At 43.4% G+C, this 24,015-nt stretch overlaps 1 protein-coding gene across 2 annotated transcripts in view; it reads right to left on the bottom strand.

The window, feature by feature from the left end:
* Positions 1-24,015, bottom strand: part of EXOC4 (exocyst complex component 4) — a 410,015-nt gene that overhangs the window by 364,453 nt on the left and 21,547 nt on the right. For both annotated transcript variants that reach the window (XM_058191473.1, XM_058191474.1), the window contains exon 2: positions 749-938. In XM_058191473.1, coding sequence (XP_058047456.1) covers positions 749-938 — 190 coding nt within the window. The remainder of the gene's footprint in view (positions 1-748; positions 939-24,015) is intronic.

The following is a 24,015-nucleotide window of genomic DNA, read 5'->3' as shown; positions in this document are numbered from 1 at the left end:
GAAGGAAGGAAGGAAGGGGCGGAGGGAGGGAGAGGAGGAACGGAAGTATGGAAGGAGAGAAGGAAGGAAGGAAGGAAGGAAGGAAGGAAGGAGAGAAGGAAGGAAGGAAGGAAGGAAGGAAGGAAGGAAGGAAGGAAGGAAGGAAGGGAGATGAGAGAAGGAAGGAAGGATGGATGGATGGATGGATGGATGGATGGAAGGAAGGAAGGAAGGAAGGAAGGAAGGAAGGAAGGAAGGAAGGAAGGAAGGAAGGAAGAGGTTAGAATATAGTAAATGATTCTAAAGGGAAAAATGAAAAACGATTATAAAGTGTGTTGTTCTGACCGTGTGCAGAGTATTTTTTTTCCCTCACTGCTATAACTGCAGCCGGAAGGAACGTATCTGATCTGTGAGCACAGATTCCAGGTAAGCTAGAGCCTCAATTAGCTTTTAAGAAATTAATTTGCCCACCAGCCCAGGAAAGGACATTACCATATCCGTGTTACGCATATCTACATCCAAACACACACAACATGGATTTCACCCCAGGTATATTGTTTGGCACCCATCCCTGAACTTTGGGGGGGGGGGGAAGAAGGAAGAATTCCAGTCGTATTGTGTTAATTAAACATTTTCCTAGCCTGCATCATAGGGGGCGCTTTTTTGGTAAAAGACAAACTGTAACACACATCGCAAGGAAATAACTCTGGGCTTGCACTCTACGTAAAGTCAATCTTGCGCCGGGGAAATCTTGCGCCTTGAATTTCACCTGCTTGATTTTGTTGCGAGAAGTGGTGATGCATTCGGTGATACTCTGGTAGGTGGAAATGGCAGTCATCAGTTCGTTGTAGTGCTGAACGATCAACTCGTCCAAATTACGGTCGCATTTTTCATACGCCTCCTCCAGGCGGCCCTTCTCGTGCTCTCTGTCCTCGACATCGTCACTGGTGGACAATGTCCTGAAAAAGGAGAGAGAAAAGAGCACAGATATAATAATAATAATAACAACAACAACAACAACAACAGAGTTGGAAGGGACCTTGGAGGTCTTCTAGTCCAACCCCCTGCCCAGGCAGGAAACCCTACACCATCTCAGACAGATGGTTATCCAACATCTTCTTAAAAACTTCCAGTGTTGGAGCATTCACAACTTCTGCAGGCAAGGCGTTCCACTGATTAATTGTTCTAACTGTCAGGAAATTTCTCCTTAGTTTCATTTCATTTATTGGATTTATTAAATTGTTACAACGCCTGTTTCCTCTACAAGGTGATTCTGGGCAGCTTCGCCCAAAAGGTCTAGGACAGAGGTGTCAAACTCAGATCCCACCCGAAGGATGCTTAGATTTGGCCCGCGGGGCCGCTCTGGAAACAGTGAAGAACTGGCCTGCAGTGTCTCTGCCAGAGAAAATGGAACTCGGAAGGGCTGCGTTCGGCCCTCCAGGGTTCCATTTTCTCTGCAGAGGGTTGCAGGAGGCCATCGCAGCCAAAAATGGAGCTCGGTAGCCTGTTTTTGCTGACAGAGCGCTTGGGCCATCACAGGCGCCCATGACACAAGTGATATCAAGCTGGCCACGTCTACCCTGGCCATGCCCACCCCCGCCCCCCAAGGTCAAACACAACCCTGATATACCCCTCAATGAAATCGAGTTTGAGAGTGACACCCTTGGTCTAGGAAGCCGTCGATGTGATGACTCGGTGTCTTGAGGCCGTTCGGGTCTGGATGGAGACGAACAGGCTCCGGCTCAACCCATCCAAGATGGAGTGGCTGTGGATGGCGGTGTCCCGGCAGTCAGCTTACTCCATTGCTGACTGTGGGGGGGCGAATCGTTAGCCCCCTGGGAATCGGTGTGCAATTTAGGCGTTCTCCTGGACGCACGGCTGTCCTTAGAAGACCATTTGACAGCCGTCGCCAGGGGAGCTTTTTATCAGGTCCGCCTGATTCGCCAATTGCACCCTTTCCTGGATCGAGACTCGTTATGCACAGTCACTCATGCCCTCATCACTTCCCGTCTGGATTACTGCAATTGCTCTCTACATGGGGCTCCCCTTGAGGAGCATCCGGAGGCTCCAACTTGTACAGAATGCGGCCGCGCAGGGGATTGAAGGAGCACCTCGTAGCTCCCATGTAACACCTCTCCTGCGCGGGCTGCACTGGTTGCCGGTGGTCTTCCGGGTGCGCTTCAAGGTGTTGGTTATCACCTTCAAAGCGCTCCATGGCATCGGACCGGGATATTTATGGGATCGCCTGCTGCTGCCTATTACCTCCCATTGTCCGGCACGTCCAGTGCGCTCTCACAGGGAGGGCCTTCTTAGGGTGCTGTCGGCTAGCCAATGTCGGCTGGCGGCCCCCAGGGGAAAAGCGTTCTCTGTGGGGGCCCCGGCTCTATGGAACGAGCTGCCGGTGGGACTCCGTCTCCTCCCTGATCTCCGGACCTTTAAACGCGAGCTCAAGACTTTCTTTTTTCACCAAGCGGGGGCTGGCCTGACTGATTTTAATATGGGGGGTTTTAGCAGGTTTTTAACAGGGTTTTAGCTTTTGAAAAAAATTTAGCTAATATTTTAAGTATACAGCGGTCGAATTAGATTTTTAAACTTGTTATAGTATTTTAATTTGTTTTGGATTTTTTGTTGTTTTATTTGCTGTACACCACTCTGAGTCTTCGGAGAAGGGCGGTATAAAAATATGAATGAATAAATAAATAAATAAATAGGACAACTTGCAGAGGCCGACTCACTCGGGCTGTGTTGCCTCGGCCATTTCAGCCCGGCTCACTCGCCATGGCACAATTCAGGGCAGTCACATGACCCAGGGATGCTGCATTAAAAACAGGTAATCCTTGACTTACGACCACAATTGAGCCCAGACTTTTTGCTGCTAAGGGAGACATTTGTTAAGTGAGTTTTGCCCCAATCTACAATCGTTCTGGCCACAGTTAAGCAAATCACTGTGGTTGTTAAGTGAGTAACACCGTCGTTAAGTGAATCTCATTTTCCCCATTGACTCGGCTTGTCGGAAAGTCGCAAAAGGGGATCACGTGACCCTGGCACGATGCCACCGTCATAAATACGAGTCAGTTGCCAACTGTCTGAATTTTAATCACGTGGGGGGTGCCGCATCGGTTGCTAAGTGTGAAAAGCGGTCGTAAGTCGCGTTTTTCAGGGACGTCGAAACTTTGATCAGCTGCCAAATGAACTGGCTATAAAGTCGAAGACTAGCTGCACACGCTGGCTGCCAAGCATCCATATTTTGATCACGTAAGCATGATGATATTACAACAGTTGTGAAAAATGGTCGTGAGTCACTTTTTAGCGCTGTTGTAACTCTGAACACTCGCCGAAGGAATGGTTGTTAAGTTGAGGAAGTTTCCTTCCCGCGTGTTGCCTTCTTCTTAGCTCAGGGGTCTGCAAACTTGGCTCTTTTAAGACTTGTGAACTTCAACTCCCAGAGTTAACTCTGTGTCATGTCCCACCCCCCACTCTGACGAACGAGTCAAGGAAGTCCGTAACCAATTTGGCAACGAAGCCTCTGCAGCTTGCCAAGTTCCTCCGAGGTTTCTCAGGGCACGCAGGAGTCCAAGTTGTGTCTCCAGCGATAGGGTCCGGCATCAGCAAACTAGATGAGACTTTGCTTGGCTCAAAGTTGGAATGCCAAAAGCAGGTCCTTTATATAGGCTGTGGGGTGTGGCTCCATAACTCAGCATTTATCCAGGCCTGCCCCTCCCTTCCTTCTGCTCTCAGATCTCCGGAGGCGAGGGTCCTCCCACCCTGCATTGTCTTCAGCTGGATCTGCTGGCAGCTTCTGGGAAAGGGAGGGGTCAGAGGGAGTAGGGCTAGGTAATTCCAACACTTGGCTGGCTTCCTGCTCTGAAGGCTGAGCCAAAGGAACACACGCTGTGTGAGTGAGGTTTATCGGGCTTGTCCTTTCACTCCTGGAATTCTCTCCAGGCATGGGGCCAGGGCCGGGGGCTGGAGGATGACAGGCCGTTCATCTTCATTATCAGACTCGGAGTCTGATAAAAGGCCCGGTTGGAGACGGGAGGGGCTGAGGAGAGGAGGGAGGACGAGTCACAACACTCTGGGAGTTAAAAGTCCACAAGTCTTAAAAGAGCCAAGTTTGCAGACCCCTGTCCTAGCTCATGCAACTTTCTTGTCAGCTTCCCCGGCCTGGCACACTGTGAGAATGGATTACACCATTTAGGAGTAATCAGGGAGAGTAGCAAGATCGCCCTGCCTATCACCTCCCCTGACTCGCCGTAATAATCCCGTGTTTCAAAGCCAAAAGTGTTTTTGTCGCTTTCCTTCCCACGTTCTGCTCTAACAGGTTTGAGCGATCCGTCAAAGGACTTAAAGGGAAAATCACAAGGGTTAAAGCAACTCGCAAGCCCTGTACAATTTAGCTTTCATTTCTAGACTGGTTGAAACAACTGAAGCTCTATCTAGCTAAGACTTGGATTCAGCGGAGATGGGTGAGTAGAAAGTGGTGAGCAATTACAGTCAAATTACAAGGTGCCTTTTTGTTTTGGCGTTTGCTTGTAGGTGTGGGTGGTTTGGAGCAGCGGCACCTGCACTACGGCATGAATGGAAAAGGGCCGAGCGGAGTTATAACAGGCTGAGAAAACAGGAAAGATGTGGACATCCGCTAGATAAATCATTTTATTTCGTGTTTTCTCCCTTGGGCTTTCCGAACGTAAAGAATAAGGGTAGGGAAAGGCCAGAACTGCTTAACGAGACAAGCCAACCTGGAAAACTCAGCTGCGTGAAATCCGCCGTTCCGTATCATCAGGACTTGTTTCCATGCGATGGCTTTGTACAATTGGCGGGTCATCATCAATCAACGGACTGATGAAGAGCAAATGGCAATCACAATAGCCCCCTGATCCATGGGTGTCAAACTCAATTTCACTGAGGGCCACACCAGGGTGGTGTTTGATCTGGGGGCCGGGGGTGGGCATGGCCTGGATGGGCGTGGTCAGCTTGACATCACTCGTGTTGGGGGTACTTGTGGTGGCCATGTGCTAAGGCAGGACCTCCCTCAGACCCTCACTCACTCTCGATATTTCCCTCCTTCCTTCCTTCTTTTCCTTCCTTCCTGATCCTTGAGTTTGAAAGCCATATTAGCTCCGGAAGCTTCCACACTGTCACCTTCTTGTGTGTGGGAAATGGACTGGATGGGATGGGATGGGATGGGAAGGGAAGGGAAGGGAAGGGAAGGGAAGGGAAGGGAAGGGAAGGGAAGGGAAGAGAAGAGAAGAGAAGAGAAGAGAAGAGAAGATAGAATGCAATGCAAAGCAATGCTATGCAATGGAAGGGAACAGAAAGGAAGGGAAGGGAAGGGAAGGGAAGGGAAGGGAAGGGAAGGGAAGGGAAGGGAAGATAGAATGGAAGGGAAGGGAACAGAACAGAACAGAGCAGAACAGAGAGAAGATAGAATGGATTGGAAGGGAAGGGAAAGGAACGGAACAGGGCCAATCACCAGGACATAGGGAGTTCTAGTCCCAATTTAGGCATGAAAGCCAGCTTGGCCAGTCACCAGGAGACCGAGAGTTCTAGTCCCACCTTAGGTCTAAGAGTTGACCTGGCAACCTTGAGCCAGTTTCACACACACTCAGTACACGTCACAAGTTTGTTATTGTTTTGGGGGAAATTGGAGGAGGAAGGAACATTAGATACATTTGCCCACCTTGAATTAGCTATAAAAATAACGAAGGCGGAATTAGAAATAAGTGATGGGCGACCATAGCTACATGAACTGCTGCATTTCTAGATCAACAGTAGTCTGCAACCCAGCCCGTTTTTCTCCTTATTGGGTCAGCATTTAGCACACAGATTAGGGCGGATGTCAACGTTCTAGAAAAACTCAACTCCAGTTAAAAACTCAGAGACAAGCATTTTCTCAAAGTTCCATTTATTGGAGTAGAGGTACTGGCACATCTGGGAAAACCCGAATCTGAGAGTTCCGGGTTTTCCCTCAGTAAGTCAAAACCCCCAAATCCATCCCCTGCACCCATCAGTCCATCACATGGTCCAATCACCATCCATCCCATCTTGAGACATCACTCCAACCACTCCTCCTCCAAATGCAGGATTGTCTTGACCTTGACCGAAAAGAAGAATGCTATTTTGTCTAACTACATCCCCTCTAATAAACGCCCCCTCCTACTTCTATCTTCTCTCTATTCTATTCTATTCTATTCCATTCCGATCCATTCTATTTCTCTCTGTTCTGTTCTGTTCTGTTCCCTTCCATTGCATGGCATTGCATTGCATTCTATCTTCTCTCTGTTCTGTTCTGTTCTGTTCTGTTCTGCTCCCTTCCCTTCCCTTCCAATCCATTCTATCTTCTCTCTATTCCATTCCATTCCATTCCATTCCATCCCCTCCCTCCCCTATCATTCCATTCCATTCCATTCCAATCCAATCCATTCTATCTTCTCTCTATTCTGTTCTGCTGTTCTGTTCCTTTCCATTCCCTTTCCTTCCATCTTCTCCCTTCCTATTCTGTTTCATTTCGTTCATTCTCTCTTCTCTCATTCTACCATTCCATTTGGATCAGTTCGGTTCGCTTCCATTCCATTTCATGGTCTCAGTCTAGGAAAAGTTTCCTGAAATCCATCTAAACCAAGCAGTTCCTAATATAATAAATCTTCACATTAAGGCAACAAATGTTTAATATTCTTATTTTTGCTGACACCGCAGAAATACCCTTGAAGGGCATCTCAACGTGCACTCCATTAAAACGTTCATGAAGAAAATCAACAAAACATTTGCAAAGGAAGGAAGGATGTATATATATATTGAGAGAGAGAGAGAGAGAGAGAGAGAGAAGAAAACCTTTTGCTCTGAAACTATTGAAATGGATATAGCAAACAAAAGTCAAGATAATCCATCAATAATTAATTGCCTGTGTGTACACAGTAATAAGCTGGAAATCACATTTTTATGCTCAGTAAAACTTCTCTGCAGTTAATATCTGTTGCTTGTCCAAAACTACACTTTATCAAGGGCAAAGCACTACAGTTTTTTCAAGCAGAGATTTCTACTACCCATATGAAAACTTTTTCAAAGAGAGCGCAAAAGCAAATCGGTCTTGCAAAGAAGAGAAAAATGCAGCATGGAATAATGACCATTCCAATATTTGCCAGCGTATCCCACAGCGATACTCATTAGAAATTATCTTTCAGAAAAATATCTTATTTGTGAATCCTTTTAACGCAGGGATCTCCAAGCCTGGTGACCTTAACACTTGTGGATTTCAACTCCCAGAATTCCTGAGCTAGCATTGGTGGCTGAAGAATTCTGGGAGTTGAAATCCACAGGTCTTAAGGTTGCCAGGTTTAGAAACCGTTGCTATAACGTTTGAATTTAAAAGTTACTATCAGCCATCATCCAAAAAGAGCTTCCGTGAGCTTCTCCAACTGATGGGTATATAATTAAAGTCAATGCCCAAGCAGAATTCATTATCTAGATTTTGATGCTCAGTCCACACAAGCAAACCGTTTGAAGACACCAATAATGCAGAATATTTGTATCTCTGGGTTGAATTGCGGTCCTTGGTGTTCTCTGAGTTTGGCTGTTAGCCAAGTTGTAACAACCAGGTTAAGAATCTGAAGCTTAATTGAGGGAGTCCATAGTGCTTTCTGAGCTTGGTTGTTTTCTTGAAGACATTTGGTTATCCAACTAGGTAACATCATCAGAGCTAGAAGGAAGTAGAATTTGAAGAGAGGAGGAGGAGGAGGAGGAGGACTGTGAGATCCTCAGTGCTGTTTGAGCTTGGTTGTTTTCTTGAAGACATTTCATTACCGAAGTAGGTAACATCATAAGAAGAGAGTCAGGTTTGCAGTGAGGAGGAGGAAGAAGAGGAAGAGGAGGAGGCCGCTTGTGAGGTCTTTGGTGCCCCCTGAGCTTTTGTTGTTTTCTTGCAGCATTTCATTGCCCAGTTAGGTAACATCATCAGTGTCAGTAAGAAGTGAGGTTTGCTCTCAATTTATATTCTAGTGGCTTGTCCTGTCAGCGTGGGTAAGATGGCCTTAGAGGTTCTTTTGAGGCTTAATTACATCAATATTTAAATATAAACCGTGCTTTTGCAAATTATGGGTGGGAATTTTTTTCTGGTACACCGCTGAATATACTGGATGAATTCATAGTAATTCTTCTTACAATGGAGTCCTTCGTGCTCTCTTGGCAGTGCTGACAATGTTAACTAATTGGGCCATGAAAAATCGGGAAGGAAACAACCAAGTTCAGAAAGCATCGAAGTTCAACCCCGAGCTACAGCTAATCTCTTCTTTTCTTTGTACATTTATTTATTGGCAATATTATGATACTGATGCGCCCTATACCCACCTCAATTTAAGATGCCCTGCTTAAAAAGCATCTTATTATTTGCAATGTAAATGTAATTGGATGCACAGCAGTTGTGCACAACTGCCATTTGGTGAGTAGGAACACTGCTATAAAAGATCCCGCTCTGTGCAGTCTTAACCTATGGCTTAGTGCAGTCTTTTTAGATATCAGTGCTGTTAGTAGGCAGTTATGTTTCAATACTTATTTTTATATAACACAACTAAGTCCCTGTTTCCTGATGGCCACGGATGTGGGGGGGAGTGGTGATCTTGCTGTAGCCTTCTTTTGAGAAGATACTCTCAAACATAACCCACTATGTAAGCTGCTGTGTTGCAAGATTGTGTAGAGGGAAACAGGACACAACTAGTCCTTTATCATCTTTGACCAAAGTTTTAGGGAAGTCATAGTTAAACTCACAGTAGGAAAGGGGAAATATTTGCATAAAGCCCAAGCACAGAACCCCCAAAGTTACTTCCAACACAAGAATAGGAGCCCTGCTTCTTAGCCTCAGCATACTTCAGAGTTAGAATCAAAGGGCTGGAAGGGAACGTGGAGGTCTTCTAGTCCAACCCTCAATTCAAGTTCAAGCATTTAAATATGAGCCAACAGTGTGCAGCAGCTGCCAAAAAAGCCAACACAGTTCTAGGCGGCATCAACAGAGGGATAGAATCAAGATCACGTGAAGGGTTAATACCACTTTCTTTGATGTACACTGAGAGCATATGCACCGAAGACAAATTCCTTGTGAGTCCAATCACACTTGGCCAATAAATTCTATTCTATTCTATTCTATTCTATTCTATTCTATTCTATTCTATTCTATTCTATTCTATTCTATCATCTTGGTTGCTCTTCTCTGCACTCTGTGTAGGGCCTCAGGATCTTTTTTATATATATTTAGTTCTAACACACTACAGTATATCATCATCATCTTCTCTTAACGACCCCATAATCCTTTGTATCAGGGTGGAGTCTGGGCAACTGAATGGAGCTAAATGTTTACTGGCCGGATGCCCTTCCTATCACCAATGCAGAATTTCATTCAGCAGATATAACACACGACAGTATACGAACAGCATAAAATAACACTTTGAGTTTGTCAATACCAGAAAAAGAGTATGAGGATTTTTACTTTGCTTGGTAGTTGAGTGGTAGTTTGGCCTTGTCTGTTCTCCTACATCTGTTTATTGATCCAGGCAAAGTATCTGGAAGAATTTTACTGAGAATTATTTGTTGGCGTCTTTGACAGGAAGGGATCCATTTACACTGCCTTCTGAATATCAAAGTTTTCACTTTGATTAATGAGTTTAAAGCCAGACGCAAAAACCTCTGATCGGTTGACTGTGTAATTCACGATAATGGAGAGAAATAAAGCTGAATTTGGAATTGGCTAGGAAAAACCCACAGAATCTCTACTATGTTGTCTGGTGTAGCAGAGCAAAGCAGCACAGGATTTGCCTCTAATATTAGGCAATCAGTCAGAAAACAATTTAATCATTCTCCACTCCTGACAAGCTACTACTCTTAAAATGCAAACAGAATGGGAATTGATATCTTGAGGCTATAATCATGAATATTTATTTTCCGAATGTTGCTTTTCCAGAGTGCACAGCAAACTCCATTAAATAGGCCAGTTATTTCGTAGCTTGCTGCAAAAGGCAAAAATTGGGTTCCCACCTAATGTTAACCATGGCTCACTTAAGCATGGCTTAGTGAGTAACCTACGAACGGAAGGGTTTATGTATTGCATTAAACCATAAGCTACTGCTCACAACTCAAAACTAAAGGCAGTCCTCGGCTTACGACCGCAATGGTCTCTGCTGCAGGATTTCTCAGTGTACAAACAACAAAGTGATAAATCATAAGATACAAACAACAAGTTGATAATAATGAGTAATGGAAATTATCATGATGCTTAATACAGAGGCCAATAAAGCCACCCATCCTGCTTTCCTGTCCCACTGCTAATAATTAATTTAGAGAAATTCTGGGTCCTTGCCTCAGATGTAACAATTTGTGCCCCGGCCACTTTTAATTTCACAGATCCGCTCTTACGTATTTCTGCTCCTTGCATTGGTTTATTTAAGTAATTGGCAGGAAATATGGCGCGCTAATGAAAGTTATAGCAAGCCCCAGTCAGATCTCAATTGCAGGGACCACTTTCAGTTCTGCAGCAACCACTGTAATGTCTTTTTCTGTCTCTTGCATGCCAAATACAAGCATTTTTCCCCTAAAAGCTGAATTGAGCCAAATAAGCAACTATCAATATTTCAGGAGCGTTTTAGTGTTATTTGGGGAGGGGAAATTGAGAAGTGGAGAGATGGCAAAATGGTACGGTAGCTTTTCCAGTCATTTGCAGAACAGAGAATCTGCCAAACACTAATGTTGCAGCTGCTCAGCTCATCCCTATGTCAGTCAGAAGTTCCTCAGATCTTATGGAATCTTCTTCCACAATCCTCCTCCTCCTCTTCCCCCCCTCCCCCTTCTCCTCCTCCTCCTCCAGCTTTCTATTTGACCTTTACTTTGTACAACTAAAAGTGGTGTATATAATACTCCATCCTCTTGTTTTCCTTAGAATAATAACTTTTGGAGTAGAATGGGGCTGAAATAGCACAACAGACTCAAAATGACCAGGTCAGCTTCCACACCCAAAGGAGATGGAAACTAATCAAGGAGAGAAGCAACCTGGAATTAAGGAGACACTTCCTAACATTGAGGACAACTAACCAGTGGAACAGCTTGCCACTAGAAGTTTGTGGGTGCTTCATCACTGGAAGTTTTTAGGTAGAAAGAGACTGGACAGCCACCTGTCTGGAATTAGGGTCTCCTGCTTGAGCAGAGGGTTGAACTAGAAGACCTCCAAGGTCCCTTCCAACTCTATACTGATTGATTGATTGAGAATTAAACTCGGTATGCCTAGTTTAATGAAAAGAAGGACTAGGGGAGACATGATAGCAGTGTTCCAATATCTCAGGGGCTGCCACAAAGAAGAGGGAGTCAAACTATTCTCCAAAGCACCTGAGGGTAGAACAAGAAGCAATGGGTGGAAACTCATCAAGGAGAGAAGCAACTTAGAACTAAGGAGAAATTTCCTGACAGTTAGAACAATCAATAAGTGGAACGACTTGCCTGCAGAAGTTGTGAATGCTCCAACACTGGAAATTTTTAAGAAAATGTTGGATAGCCATCTGTCTGAGATGGTGTAGGGTTTCCTGCCTGGGCAGGGGGTTGGACTAGAAGACCTCCAAGGTCCCTTCCAACTCTGATATTATTATTATAACTCAATCCCCGAGTTTCTACACCATCTTCATTTTATTAATACATTTTTCACCTTCCTGAACTGCCCTCAGACGCTTAGCAACTGCCTCATATTTATGACGGTTGCAGAGTCCTGGGGTCATGTGGTCCTTTTTTGCGGCCCTCTGACAAGCAAAGTCAAGGGGGAGGCCAGATTCACTTAACAACCACGCGTGACTAATTTAACATCTGCAGTGATTCACTTACCTGTGTAAAAAATCAAAAAATGGGGCCAAACTCGCGTTAACTGTTTTGCTTAGCAACGGAAATGCTAGGCTCAATTGTGGTCATAAACTGAGGACTGCCTGTATAAACTCTTGCTATGTCATCCGTCTTCTGTAAGCGCAAGAGAACTAACTCCAGGGAAGAAGACCGTCCTATGCAGCATGGATTGCTTGAATGGGTTTTCTGTGGACTTCTTTAATTATTTGATAAAATGACAGGGGATGAAGACAGAACGGCTGTTTGAATCGTGCGGCAAATTAATATGTTTCACTCCACACGGAGAATGGAGAATTGGTGATAAAAAAAGAATTCCTTGAGCTACACAAGAAGCAGAGGTCTAATTTAAAGTTCCCAGCTGAGCCATAATTATTCGGCAGAAAGTTTCCCTTTGTCTTTCAAAGTTTAATTTCTACCCGATTCAGAATCATCTATCGGCATTTGGTATTTTGGGAAGGTACGTATTTGTTTGTGGGGTCCTTGGGGCTCTCTGAGCTTGGCTGTTTCATGACCCAACTAGGTAATATCATCAGTGCTAGAAGGAAGTAGGATTTGCAGCCGGGGAGGGGGAGGGAGGAAACCTGTGGAGTTGTCGGTGGTCTCTGAGCTTAGTACTTTTTTTTCTTTTTTTTTATTCGAATTTATATCCCGCCCTTCTCCGAAGACTCAGGGCGGCTTACACTATGTCAAGCAATAGTCTTCATCCATTTGTATATTATATACAAAGTCAACTTATTGCCCCCAAAAATCTGGGTTCCTCATTTTACCTACCTTATAAAGGATGGAAGGCTGAGTCAACCTTGGGCCTGGTGGGATTTGCTTGCAGACGTTTCAGGACCCAATTAGGTAACATCATCAGTGCTAGAAGGGAGTGGGCTTTGCTTCTAGCGCTCTCTTCTAGCATTGATGACATTATCTAGTTGGGTCATGAAATATCTGCAAGAAAACAACCAAGCCCAGAGAGCAGCAAGGACTCCACAGTTCAACGCTGAGCTATAAATATTCTCTTCTATGATACTTATTGATTTAAAAGATTTTTATGATCATCATCCTCTTATGGATGACAAATTTGTAGTCCCAGGCTAACCACTGAGTTTTCTGTTGGGTCAAGGATTGGGTTACTTTGGTTCGCCTGTCATCTGTAAAAGAATAGAATAGAATAGAATAGAATAGAATAGAATAGAATAGAATAGAATAGAATAGAATAGAATAGAATAGAATAGAATAGAATAGAATAGAATTTTTTATTGGCCAAGTGTGATTGGACACACAAGGAATTTGTCTTGGTGCATATGCTCTCAGTGTACATAAAAGAAAAGATACCTTCATCAAGGTACAACATTTGTAACACAAATGATGGTCAAATGATGCTCTGCCTGGTAAGGCCTGTTATTAAGAACACAAAGCCTGCAATTACTGCAGGTTCGAGCCCGGCCCAAGGTTGACTCAGCCTTCCATCCTTTATAAGGTAGGTAAAATGAGGACCCAGATTGTTGGGGGGGCAATAAGTTGACTTTGTAAATATATACAAATAGAATGAGACTATTGCCCTATACATTGTAAGCCGCCCTGAGTCTTCGGAGAAGGGCGGGGTATAAATGTAAACAAAAAAAAAAAAAAAAGAATATTCTCTCTGAAATTGTGAATTCTTCTACCACTGCCATTCCTGTCTACAAAAAGTTGTATCTCTAGAGCTACACCTGATGAAGGGTGAGGTCTTGAAAGCCAAGGTGAGTATTTTTTCTCATCTACACACACACACTCCAGAAAGCAGAAATCTTATTTCGAGAATATAATCGAAAAGCTATTTTTAAGAACGAGTCCCCAAAGAAATTACCTAAAGCTTCTGGCAGTACTTAACCTCAAAAATACATATTTTATAATATATTCTAAAATCCCATTGAAGCTATTTCAAAAGACTGAAAGTGGGGGGGGGATGTAAAAAAAGAAAATAAGCTAGAAGATACAGGAGATAAAGGAAATAACATCACTTAGTGATTTAATCAAAATACACAACACGTTGTTTCATTTGGTTTGGTGGGGTTTTTTTTCCCCATTTCACTGAGTACACTTATTTAAAAAGAGACATGAGAAGCAAGCGTATAAAAAAAAAAAGCAAGGATGCTTGAAAAGGCTACAGATGAAAATATCTAACGGAACAAAGAAAAAGACTTTGGGGGATCAACACGTAACGGGGAGAAATATCAGTCTGCACCTGATGGACTGTAAGAAATGCCCATATCAGTACCAGGAAGTGACTGGAGGCAACTGACAGCAATTTCTTGGTGAACTTTATGGAACACCTTCAAGTCCCAGATAGGAGAATGCGCGGTCAACACTTATCACAATTGCCAGAAGGAAAAGCTTTCAATTCTATCTAGCAGACTCCAAGGTGGGGGAAGCTCACCAATTCACAAATTCAGCCAGGGGGATAGTTTTCCACCTGGACTTAATTGCAGCTGACTCCTGCTGATGGACCCAGCTGTCACGGTTAAGAGAATGAACAGAAGAGTTGGAAGGGACCTTGGAGGTCTTCTAGTCCAACCCCCTGCTTAGGTAGGAAACCCTATACCACTTATCCAACCTCTTCTTAAAAACTTCCAGTGTTGGGGCATTCACAACTTCTGGAGGCAAGTTGTTCCACTGATTAATTGTTTTCACTGTCGGGAAATTTCTCCTTATTTCTAGGTTGCTTCTCTTCTTGATTAGTTTCCATCTGTTGTTCCTCATCCTGCCTTCTGGTGCTTTGGAGAACAAGTTGACCCCCTCTCTTCTTTGGGGCAGCCCCTGAGATATTGGAAGACTGCTCTCATGTCTCCACTAGTCCTTCTTTTCATCAAACCAGACACACACCCAGTTCCAGCAACCGTTCTTCAGCCTCCAGTCCCCTTATCCTCTTGGTTGCTCTTCTCTGCACTCTTTCTAGAGTCTTCACATCTTTTGTACATCGTGGCGACCAAAATTGGATGCAGGATTCCCAGTGTGGCCTTACCAAGGCCTTATAAAGCGGTATGAACACTTCACATGAACTTGATTCTATCTCTCTGTTAATGCAGTCTAGAATTGGTTTTAACAAAGTAATTTTTGAGAAAACTTAACAATTAGCTTTCCACAGCCAACTCCTCTATCCCGAGCTGCTTCCTGTTATTCATTTATTTATATCCCGCCTTTATTATTTTTTTATAAGCAACTCAAGGTGGCAAATATATCCAGTACAACTTCCTCCTATTTTCCTCGCAACAACAATCCTGTGAGGTGGGTTGGGCTGAGAGAGAGGGACTGGCCCAAGGTCACCAGTTTGTCTTTCATGCTTAAGGCAGGATTACGACTCACCATCTCCTGGGGATTGAACAAAAGTCACCCAGCTGGCTTTCATGCCTAAAGCGGGACTAGAACTCAGTCTCCCAGTTTCTACCTGGAGTCTTAATCACTAGATCAAACTGGTTAGACTTTCTAGAGATTATTAGCTTATTCTAGAGTCATACATTATGATAGAGCATTGTTTGCTTACATATAGTTTATTTAATAAGTCATGTTAGGCTGGATTTGTACAGCATGCTAAACCATAAATTATATATTTAATTCACAACTGTACTTCAGACAGTGCACAACAATAAGCCAAAACCAAGAAATTCAGATGTGGGTTTGAAATATATTTTTTTAAATCAAGCCAATAATGCACCATATGGTTCCATTACGGAACTGTTCCATGGTATATAGAATAGAATAGAATAGAATTTTGTTATTATTATTGGCCAAGTGTGATTGGACACACAAGGAATTTGTCTTGGTGCATAGGCTCTCAGTGTACATAAAAGAAAAGATACCTTCATCAAGGTACAACATTTACAACACAAATGATGGTCAATTATCAATATAAATCATAAGGATTGCCAGCAATAGAATAGAACAGAACAGAACAGAATTCTTTATTGGCCAAGTGTGATTGGACACACAAGGAATTTGCCTTGGTGCATATGCTCTCAGTGTACATAAAAGAAAAGATACCTTCATCAAGGTACAATACTTACAACACTTAATGATAGTCAAAGGGTACAAATTTAACACTTAATATAACTATTTACAACTTAATTCTGTGGGAATTAATTTCAATTTAATGTAAATACAACTTTGGCATCCGTCAATAGGTTTTTTTAGGCAATTTCCTTCCTTCCTTCCTGCCTGCCTGCCTGCCTGCCTGCCTGCCTGCCTGCGAGTTGAACTTTCCAAAAGGAACAGGACAACAAAATACAGAAAACAAAGCATAATTTGTGACATTCAAAGTGCGTCTAAATGACAGGATCTGGTGCTGCAGTTTCAAGAATAATCTCATTAAGTTGGAAGCAAAGTTTATCCTCCCTTCCCCCACCCCGATTTAATAAGGCTGTTGAAGTTTTCAAAGGCAACCTTTCTGGTCTCAAGCGTATTTACTCAAGAGAAAAATCAGCCATTGGGGCTCACTCCACAAAACAAGTGTGTCAACAGCTCTGCTGTCTTAATTGAAGAGAGAAATGAGGGGAGGCAGGTACACTCACCAATTTAAAGTTTTTGACAAGTTCTCTGCAAGCAATATAGCATTTGCTAAATGCCAACTACCTTGTTGTAGGATGCCAAAACTACTCCATCCAGATATGGACAAAACAAAAGGTTAGAGTCAAAAAAGGGGAGGCGGGGAAGGGAATCAACAGAAGTATGTAAACTTACCCCACTAGAGTCTAAAATACAGAACAGGAAGTCCTCGATTTATGACCATAACGGAGCTACCCATCACAGTCATACCTCAAACAACAAACAACAGAATAACAGAGTTGGAAAGGACCTTGGAGGTCTTCTAGTCCAACCTCCTGCCCAAACTGTACCATTTCAAACCAGGGGTTGTCCAATCTCTTCTTGAAAGCCTCCAGTGACGGAGAATTCACAACTTCTGTTCCACTGATTAATCGTTCTCACTGTCAGGAAAGTTCTCCTTAGTTCTAGGTTGCTTCTCTCCTTGATTATAGGTAGTCATCAACTTACAATAGTTTGTTTAGTGACTACTCGAAGTTACAGTGGCACTGAAAAATGTGACTTATGACCGTTTTTCACAGTTATGACCTTTGCAGCAGCCCCATGATCATGTGATCAAAATTCTGATATTTTATAATCGGTTCATATTTATGACCGTGGTTGTGTCCCGGGGGTGACGTGATTCCCTTTTGTGACCTTCTGACCAGCAAAGTCAATTGGAAGCCAGATTCACTAACAACCAGGTTACTAACTTATCAACCGCAGTGATTCACTTAACATAGAAAAAATGTTGTAAAATGGGGGCAAAGTCACTGAACAAATGTCTGAGTTAACAACACAAATTTTGGGCTCCATTATAGTCATAAGTCGAGGACTACCTGCAGTTTCCATCCATGGTTTCTTGTCCATCCATGGTTTCTTGTCCTTGGCTTTGCTGGCTGGGGAATTCTGGGAGTTGAAGTCCGCCAGGCTTAAAGTTGACAAGGTTGGAGACCCCTGCTTTGGAGAATAGGTTGACTCCCTCTTCTTAAACTAGACATACCCAATTCCAGCAACTGATGACTATAAAGTGGTTTTGGTCATGTCACATGACTGATCTGAGTTTTTTGCCGCGGCCGTAAAGCGAATCACCGTGATTAAGAGAACCATTGCTTTGCTACTGAGCCTGGCTTTGCTGAAAAGTAGAAATTACGACAGCAAAAGGTATCATTCCAGACTGCATAAGGAGGAAGGAATGGTTCTTGTTTCCCATCGAGAAAAACAATATAACGTGATTGACAATATAGTATCAGATGATGAGCCCTCCAGGTTGGAGGATAGGTAACAAGTTATTGATAAAAAGAGTTGAGAATCTTTTGGGATACTCGTGGTATTTATCAGATAGCTAAATGAAAGCTTTCAGGATGCCTAGATGATGATGTAGCCATTCGGGGGGCGGTGGGGAGAATCAATCTAAATATGTAAAGGCAGAATTGCAATGAGAACCTGCTGGCTTAGAAATCAGGAAACACTGAGTTCTAGTCTTGCCTTAGGCATGAAAGCCCACTGGGTGACTTTGGCCAATCACCAGGAGACAGTGAGTTCTAGTCAGCGGTGGGATTCAAGTAATTTAACAACCGGTTCTCTGCCCTAATGATTTCTTCCAACAACCAGTTTGCCAAACTGCTCAGAAGTTAACAACCGGTTCTCCTGAAGTGGTGCGAACTGGCTGAATCCCACCACTGGTTCTAGTCCTGTCTCAAGCATGAAAGCCGGCTAGGTGATTTTGGGCCAATCACTCTCCCTCAGCCCAACTCAACTCACAGGGTTGTTGTTTTGTAGGGAAAAGGAGAAGGAGAAGGCAGTATTACCGTACTTTTTAGAGTATAAGATGCACTTCCCCCCCCCAAAAGAGGGTGGAAATGTTGGTGCATCTTATACACCAAATACAGCCATTTTTGGCCTCCCGAAGCCTCGCCCCACAGGTTCCATTTTTGCAAAAAAATGGGCTTGTTTTTCACAAAAATGGGGCATGCAGAGGGTTTGGGAGGCCTGTAGAGTTCTCCTGGGGGCTGGGGAGGGCAAAAACTTTTTTTTTCTTCCTTACCTCTTCGAAATCTTGATGCATCTTAGAACACCGGTGCATTAGTCCAAAAAATACAATATATATGTTCACCACCTTGAGTTACTTATAAAGTCATAAAGGGAGGATAAAAAATCTAAAAAACAAACCCTCCACTGTTGCTCAATAACAGAGAAAGATGGAACTAACCACCCCGACATCTTAGGCAGGAACAAACGGAATGCAATTGGAAACTCTCAGTCAGATAATTGCCCATTCAGGACATGAAAAACAAAGAAAAAATTCCCCGGCTTTTGTAGTCAATAGGATTATAGGAAGAACAATACTTGGTTACACAATGCAATGACAGCATCAAATAGACTTTGCAGATAATCCTTTAATATGACAATTATCCAACTTTTATGTTCCAGCCAGGAATGCAAAAGAAAAAGAAGTTGATGACAGGGGCGGCTTTTTTTGTATGATCAAGTTAAATTTGATATTAACAGAAGAACACAAAAGGAAGATATGTGATGTTTCTGACTAGAGACCGAAATGGATATTTAGAAATTTAAAGGAGGGGAAAAGCAGGGAGATCTTGGAGCCTAGAAAACTGAAATGAAGCCTGACAACTTATCTATTTCTGCCAACTTCAATGGTTCCTTTATGGCAAACACCGTTTTCTAATGACCAAGCAAGACTCGCGTTTATGGACACTGCTAGATGGAATAAACAGAAATCAAACTATATTACTGATACATGGAGACATGGCCAGAGGCGGACAGTGGAACGGATGGATCATGAGCTGCTCATGTATCACTTTAAGCGAAAAAAGAAGAAAGCCAAGCAGTGTTTGCGATAGGATCTTGAGCACATATCAACCATTTTCAAAGAGAACATCATTGATCACTTTGAAGTGCCCAATCTCAATGAAGGAGAGCCGAAAAAATGACAGAACGAATTTAAAGTTGATAAGATGAAGGAGAAAAGAGATTATAAAAGATCAAGAAACAAACAAAAACAAAACCCTCCCCCAAACTGGATATTATAGGTAAATCCTCAATTTACAGCCACTCATTTAATGACCAAAATTACAACTGCACTTAAAAAAAAGTGACTTATGATCATTTTTCACACTTATAGCATCCCCATATTCACGTGATCAAAATTTGGATGCTTGGCAACTTGTTCATACTAATGACAGTCGCAATGTCCCAAGGGCATGTGATCCCCTTTTGCGAACTTCTGAAAATCAAAGGCAGTGGGGAAGCCAGAATATTTTTGGGTTTTCTCCCGTGTAAAATTGGAAGTGTCTTGGCAACGTTTCGACGAAGTCTCATTCATCATCTTCAGGCTTCAGCTTCGTGTTTCTGGGAGCAATGTGTGATCGCAGCTGTTTCTTCCTTTTAACTGCTAGAGGGGGTTTGAACTGATTGGGTGGGAGCTTGGCTGTGCTCTGATTGGATGGAAGTTTTTTTGTGCTCTGATTGGCTGGGAGTGTGTCCTGTTTGGGTGGGGGCTTGGTTGTGCTCAGATTAGTTTGAGTTGCAGGAGGATTTGAGCTGGTGAGCTGCATTGTTGTTGTTTGGCTTCGTGTTCGTGGTCGTGCTACATGTTCATAGTGGGTGTCAGTCTGCTGCATGTATGGATTGGAGGGGTTTGAAATGGCTAATGATGCAGCTGCGGTCTGGCTTGGTCCTTGGTCGTGCTTCCTGATCAGTGTGGGTTTGGGTCTGCTTTCTGGGTGGATGTGTAGTGGTGACATCCTGTGTGGACCTCGTGAGTGTGGGTCTGGTGTCATTCCTCGTGTTAGGGACTCGTTTGTCAATAAGGGCGGGTTTCCAAATGGCTGGTAGGCGGGAGGTATCATCTCGTTTGTTCATGCTGTGTGGGCGTTTTTCTATCTCGATGGCTTCTCTGATTATTCTGTTGTCAAAGTGTTCAGTTTTGGCAATAGTTCTGGTCTTTTTAAAGTCGATATCGTGTCCTGTGGCTTTAAGGTGTTGGACCAGGGAAGAAGCTGGTTCCTCTTTTTTGACTGAGTTCTTGTGTTCTTCAATGAGTGCACTTATTCTTCTGTTGGTTTGTCCGATGTATGTGGTGGGGCAAGCGGTGCATGGGATTTCATATACTCCTTGATTTTCTAACTCAATTTTGTCTTTGGGGTTTCTTAGGATGGTGGATATTTTTCGGTTTGTGCAGAATGCTGTCTTGATGTTGTGTTTGTGGAGGATCTTGCTGATTCTGTCTGTTGTGCCTTTTATATATGGGAGGAGGGCTGTGCCATTTTCTTGTTCTCTGTCTTGGATTTTAGTGGGGGTTTCTTTTTCAATTAGATTGGTAATCTTATTTCTTTGGAATCCATTGGATGTTAGTACGTTAGTGAAAGTGTGTAGTTCGGTTTTTAGGTGTTGTTCGTCAGCTAAGCGTTTTGTTCTAGAGATGAGTGTCTTGGCTACGGAGTTGATCTGTGCTGGGTGGTGGTGTGAGAGTGCGTGCAGATAGCGGTTTGTGTGTGTTTTCTATATATATATATATACCGCTTCCTGGTGTTTTAAAGCCCTCTCTAAGTGGTTCACAGGGTCAGCCTAGCGCCCCCGACAATCTGGATCCTCGTTTTACCGACCTCGGAAGGATGGAAGGCTGAGTCAACCTTGAGCCAGTCAGGATCAAACTGCCAGCAACCAGCAATCAGCAGAATTAGCCTGCAATATTGAAATGGTATATAGCCCAGAGTTTCCTGCCTGAGCATCGGGTTGGACTAGAAAACTTTCAAGGCTTCTATCCACTGCACCACCATACATTCAACTGTAACATCCATCCATCCATCCATCCATCCATCCATCTACCTAATTATCTACTATATCTATCTACTGTGTTTCGCCAAAAATAAGACCTCCCCTGATAATAAGCCCTATCGGGCTTTTGAGCAAATGCGCTAAAATAAGCCCCCCAAAAAAATATTTAAAGGCATGAAAGCAGGTCCCCGCCATTTCCTCTGGTTAGGGTTAGGGAGACAGAGCTGGAAATCAGGTAAGACCAGAGGAGCCCCGTCTTGTTCCACACACCCCCAAATAATAAGACATCCCCAAAAATAAGGCCAAGTGCTTATTTCGGGGCTCAAAAAAATATGACAGAGTCTTATTTTCGGGGGAACACGGTATCTACCTACCTACCCACCCACCTATGGTATCAACCTACCTATCTATCGAGTGTATAGCATATCATACATGGACTAGCAATACAAATGAACATTTCAGATAGATTAGCAGAACCCAATAAAGTATAAATGTTAAAAAGATTTATCTTTTTAATCTCAGTGTAACATCTTGGAATATTTTTAGAAAAATGGAAATCCCAGAATGTTTTATTTTTCCCATAGAAAAAACCTAGGCGGACAAGCCTTAATGGAGGCAGACGAGGTTGAAATAGACTGGCTGCAGGTCGGCAAGGTTGTATACTCTCCCCTCATTTATTCAAACGATATGCCCCATACATATTAAGAGAAATGAGAATGGAAAATATGAGCGTTGCTTTAAAACTGGGAGAAGAAACATCAATAACCTCCTATACGCATTCTCCTTGCTGAAAATGCAAAAGATTTGCAAGCTCTAGTAATAAAAAAGCCAAAGAGCACAACATGAGACGAAGATTAAATATAAGGAAGACCGAACTATTAATGACAGGCAGGGAAATAGCCTTAGGGTGGACAATAAAAATAATAATGCAGTGACGGGCTGCTTTTTAGGAGTGATTATCAACAGTTAAAAGAACCGGCACTCAAGAAATAAGCTAATTATTAATTAATCAATCAATCAAAACAGAGCTGGAATGGGAACTTGGAGGTCTTCTAGTCCAGCCCCTTACTCAAACAGGAGACCTTATACCATTTCAGACAAGTAGCTGTCCAGTCTCTTCTTAAAAACCTCCAGTGATGGAGAACCCACAACTTCTGGTGGCAGGTTGTTCCACTGGTTAATTGTCCTCACTGTTAGGAAGTTCCTCCTTAATTCCAGGTTGCTTCTCTCCTTGATGAGTTTCTATCCTTTATTTCTTCTCTTGTAGACAGTAACAAGCAGATAGCAAAGCAGCCACGAAGGTCTTGAAAAGAGATGTGCCTATACAGGTAATCTCCAACTTGTAATGCTTCGTTTAGTGACCGTTCAAAGTTACAACCGCGTTGAAAAATATGACTTATGACTGTTTTTCACACTTACGATCATTGCCACATCCCTATGGCCGTGTGATCCAAATTTGGACGCTTGGCAACTGGCATGTATTTATGACGGTTCCAGTGTCCAGGGTCATAAGATCCCTTTCTATGACTTTCCAACTAGCAAAGTCAGTGGGGGAAACCAGACTCATTTAACGACCGAGTTACTAACTTCACCTGCAGTGATTTATTTAACAACTGTGGTGATTCACTTAACAACTATGGCAAGAAAGGTTGTAAAATGGGGCAAAGTTCAGTTTTAAAAAATGTCTCATTTAGCAACAGAACTTTTGGGCTCAACTGTGGTTGTAGGTCGAGGACTACCTGTACCCTTGATCCCCCCTCATTAGATCTGATAGGGAAGGCATACTACGGGTACCTGTTCTGACCGAGTCTCCCTTAACAAGAAGGAGGCAAAACTTCTCTTATTTACACAAATGTGAATTACGTTCATTCACAGTCAGCAAGGTTTGTCCAGACAGTTTTTCAAAGGCATATTTCTCAACACGCCTTATTGCGTTTGGCAAGCTGCCACGTAAATTGTTTCCAACCACAGTACAAGGCAAAACTTGGCACAGAGTCTCTCAGAGTCACAGAATGAACTAATTGTTTCCTGCAAAAGCCCACTCCCTGTTTGCTCCTCTTTTATTTCCCATGGGAGGGGCCAATTATCTCCAAGGTGTGGCCTTACTCCCGAGTTGACCTTGCTTTTTTAATTGTTCTTGTCTTCTGGCAGCTCTGCGCATGCACACATTGGGAACGGGCTCCAGCTGTTCCTCTGCCTCGCTGCTGTCTATCTCCCTCTCTGCCTCTGACACAGAGCCCTCGTCCAAGCTATCCTCAGCCCCCAGGACTTGCCCAAGTTCCTCCCCAACCTGCTCACTGTGTGACTCTGCTGCCAGCTCGGCAGGCCACAACCATACCATCAGCTAGGGACCTATATTTGAAGGGTCCCAGAAAACATGCCTTCTCTACCATTCCTTATGGAACGTCCTTCTCCCCAAAATTAGATCAGCTTCATTCCTTATGACACTGCAGAAAGCTCTCAAGATTTAGGGACGCCATTAGGCCTGGGGCTACCAGGGAACCAAGGGAGATGCTTGGATAGCTCCCTTAGAGAGGTGGCCCATCTTATCCTCCCTTCTGGTAAAGCAGAATATATGTAGCTTAGGGTTGAAATGAAGGGTCCGTGGCGCTCTGTGAGCTTGGTGGTTTTCATGCAGACGTTTCATGAACCAAGTAGGTAACATCATCAGCGCTACTAGGAAGTAGGGTTTGCTCTCAATTTATATTCTAGCGCTTGCTCTAAGAGAGAAAACCCCACTCGCTTCTAGCACTGGTGATATTGGAGGTTTTTAAGAAGAGGTTGAACAACCGTTTGTCTGAAATAGTATAGGGTTTCCTGCCTGAGCCC

The sequence above is a fragment of the Ahaetulla prasina genome, chromosome 7 (assembly GCF_028640845.1).
Source record: "Ahaetulla prasina isolate Xishuangbanna chromosome 7, ASM2864084v1, whole genome shotgun sequence".
NCBI classification, from domain to species: Eukaryota; Metazoa; Chordata; class Lepidosauria; order Squamata; family Colubridae; genus Ahaetulla; species Ahaetulla prasina.
Note: the sequence above shows the minus strand (reverse complement) of the source record. Positions and strands in the feature narration are given on the sequence as shown.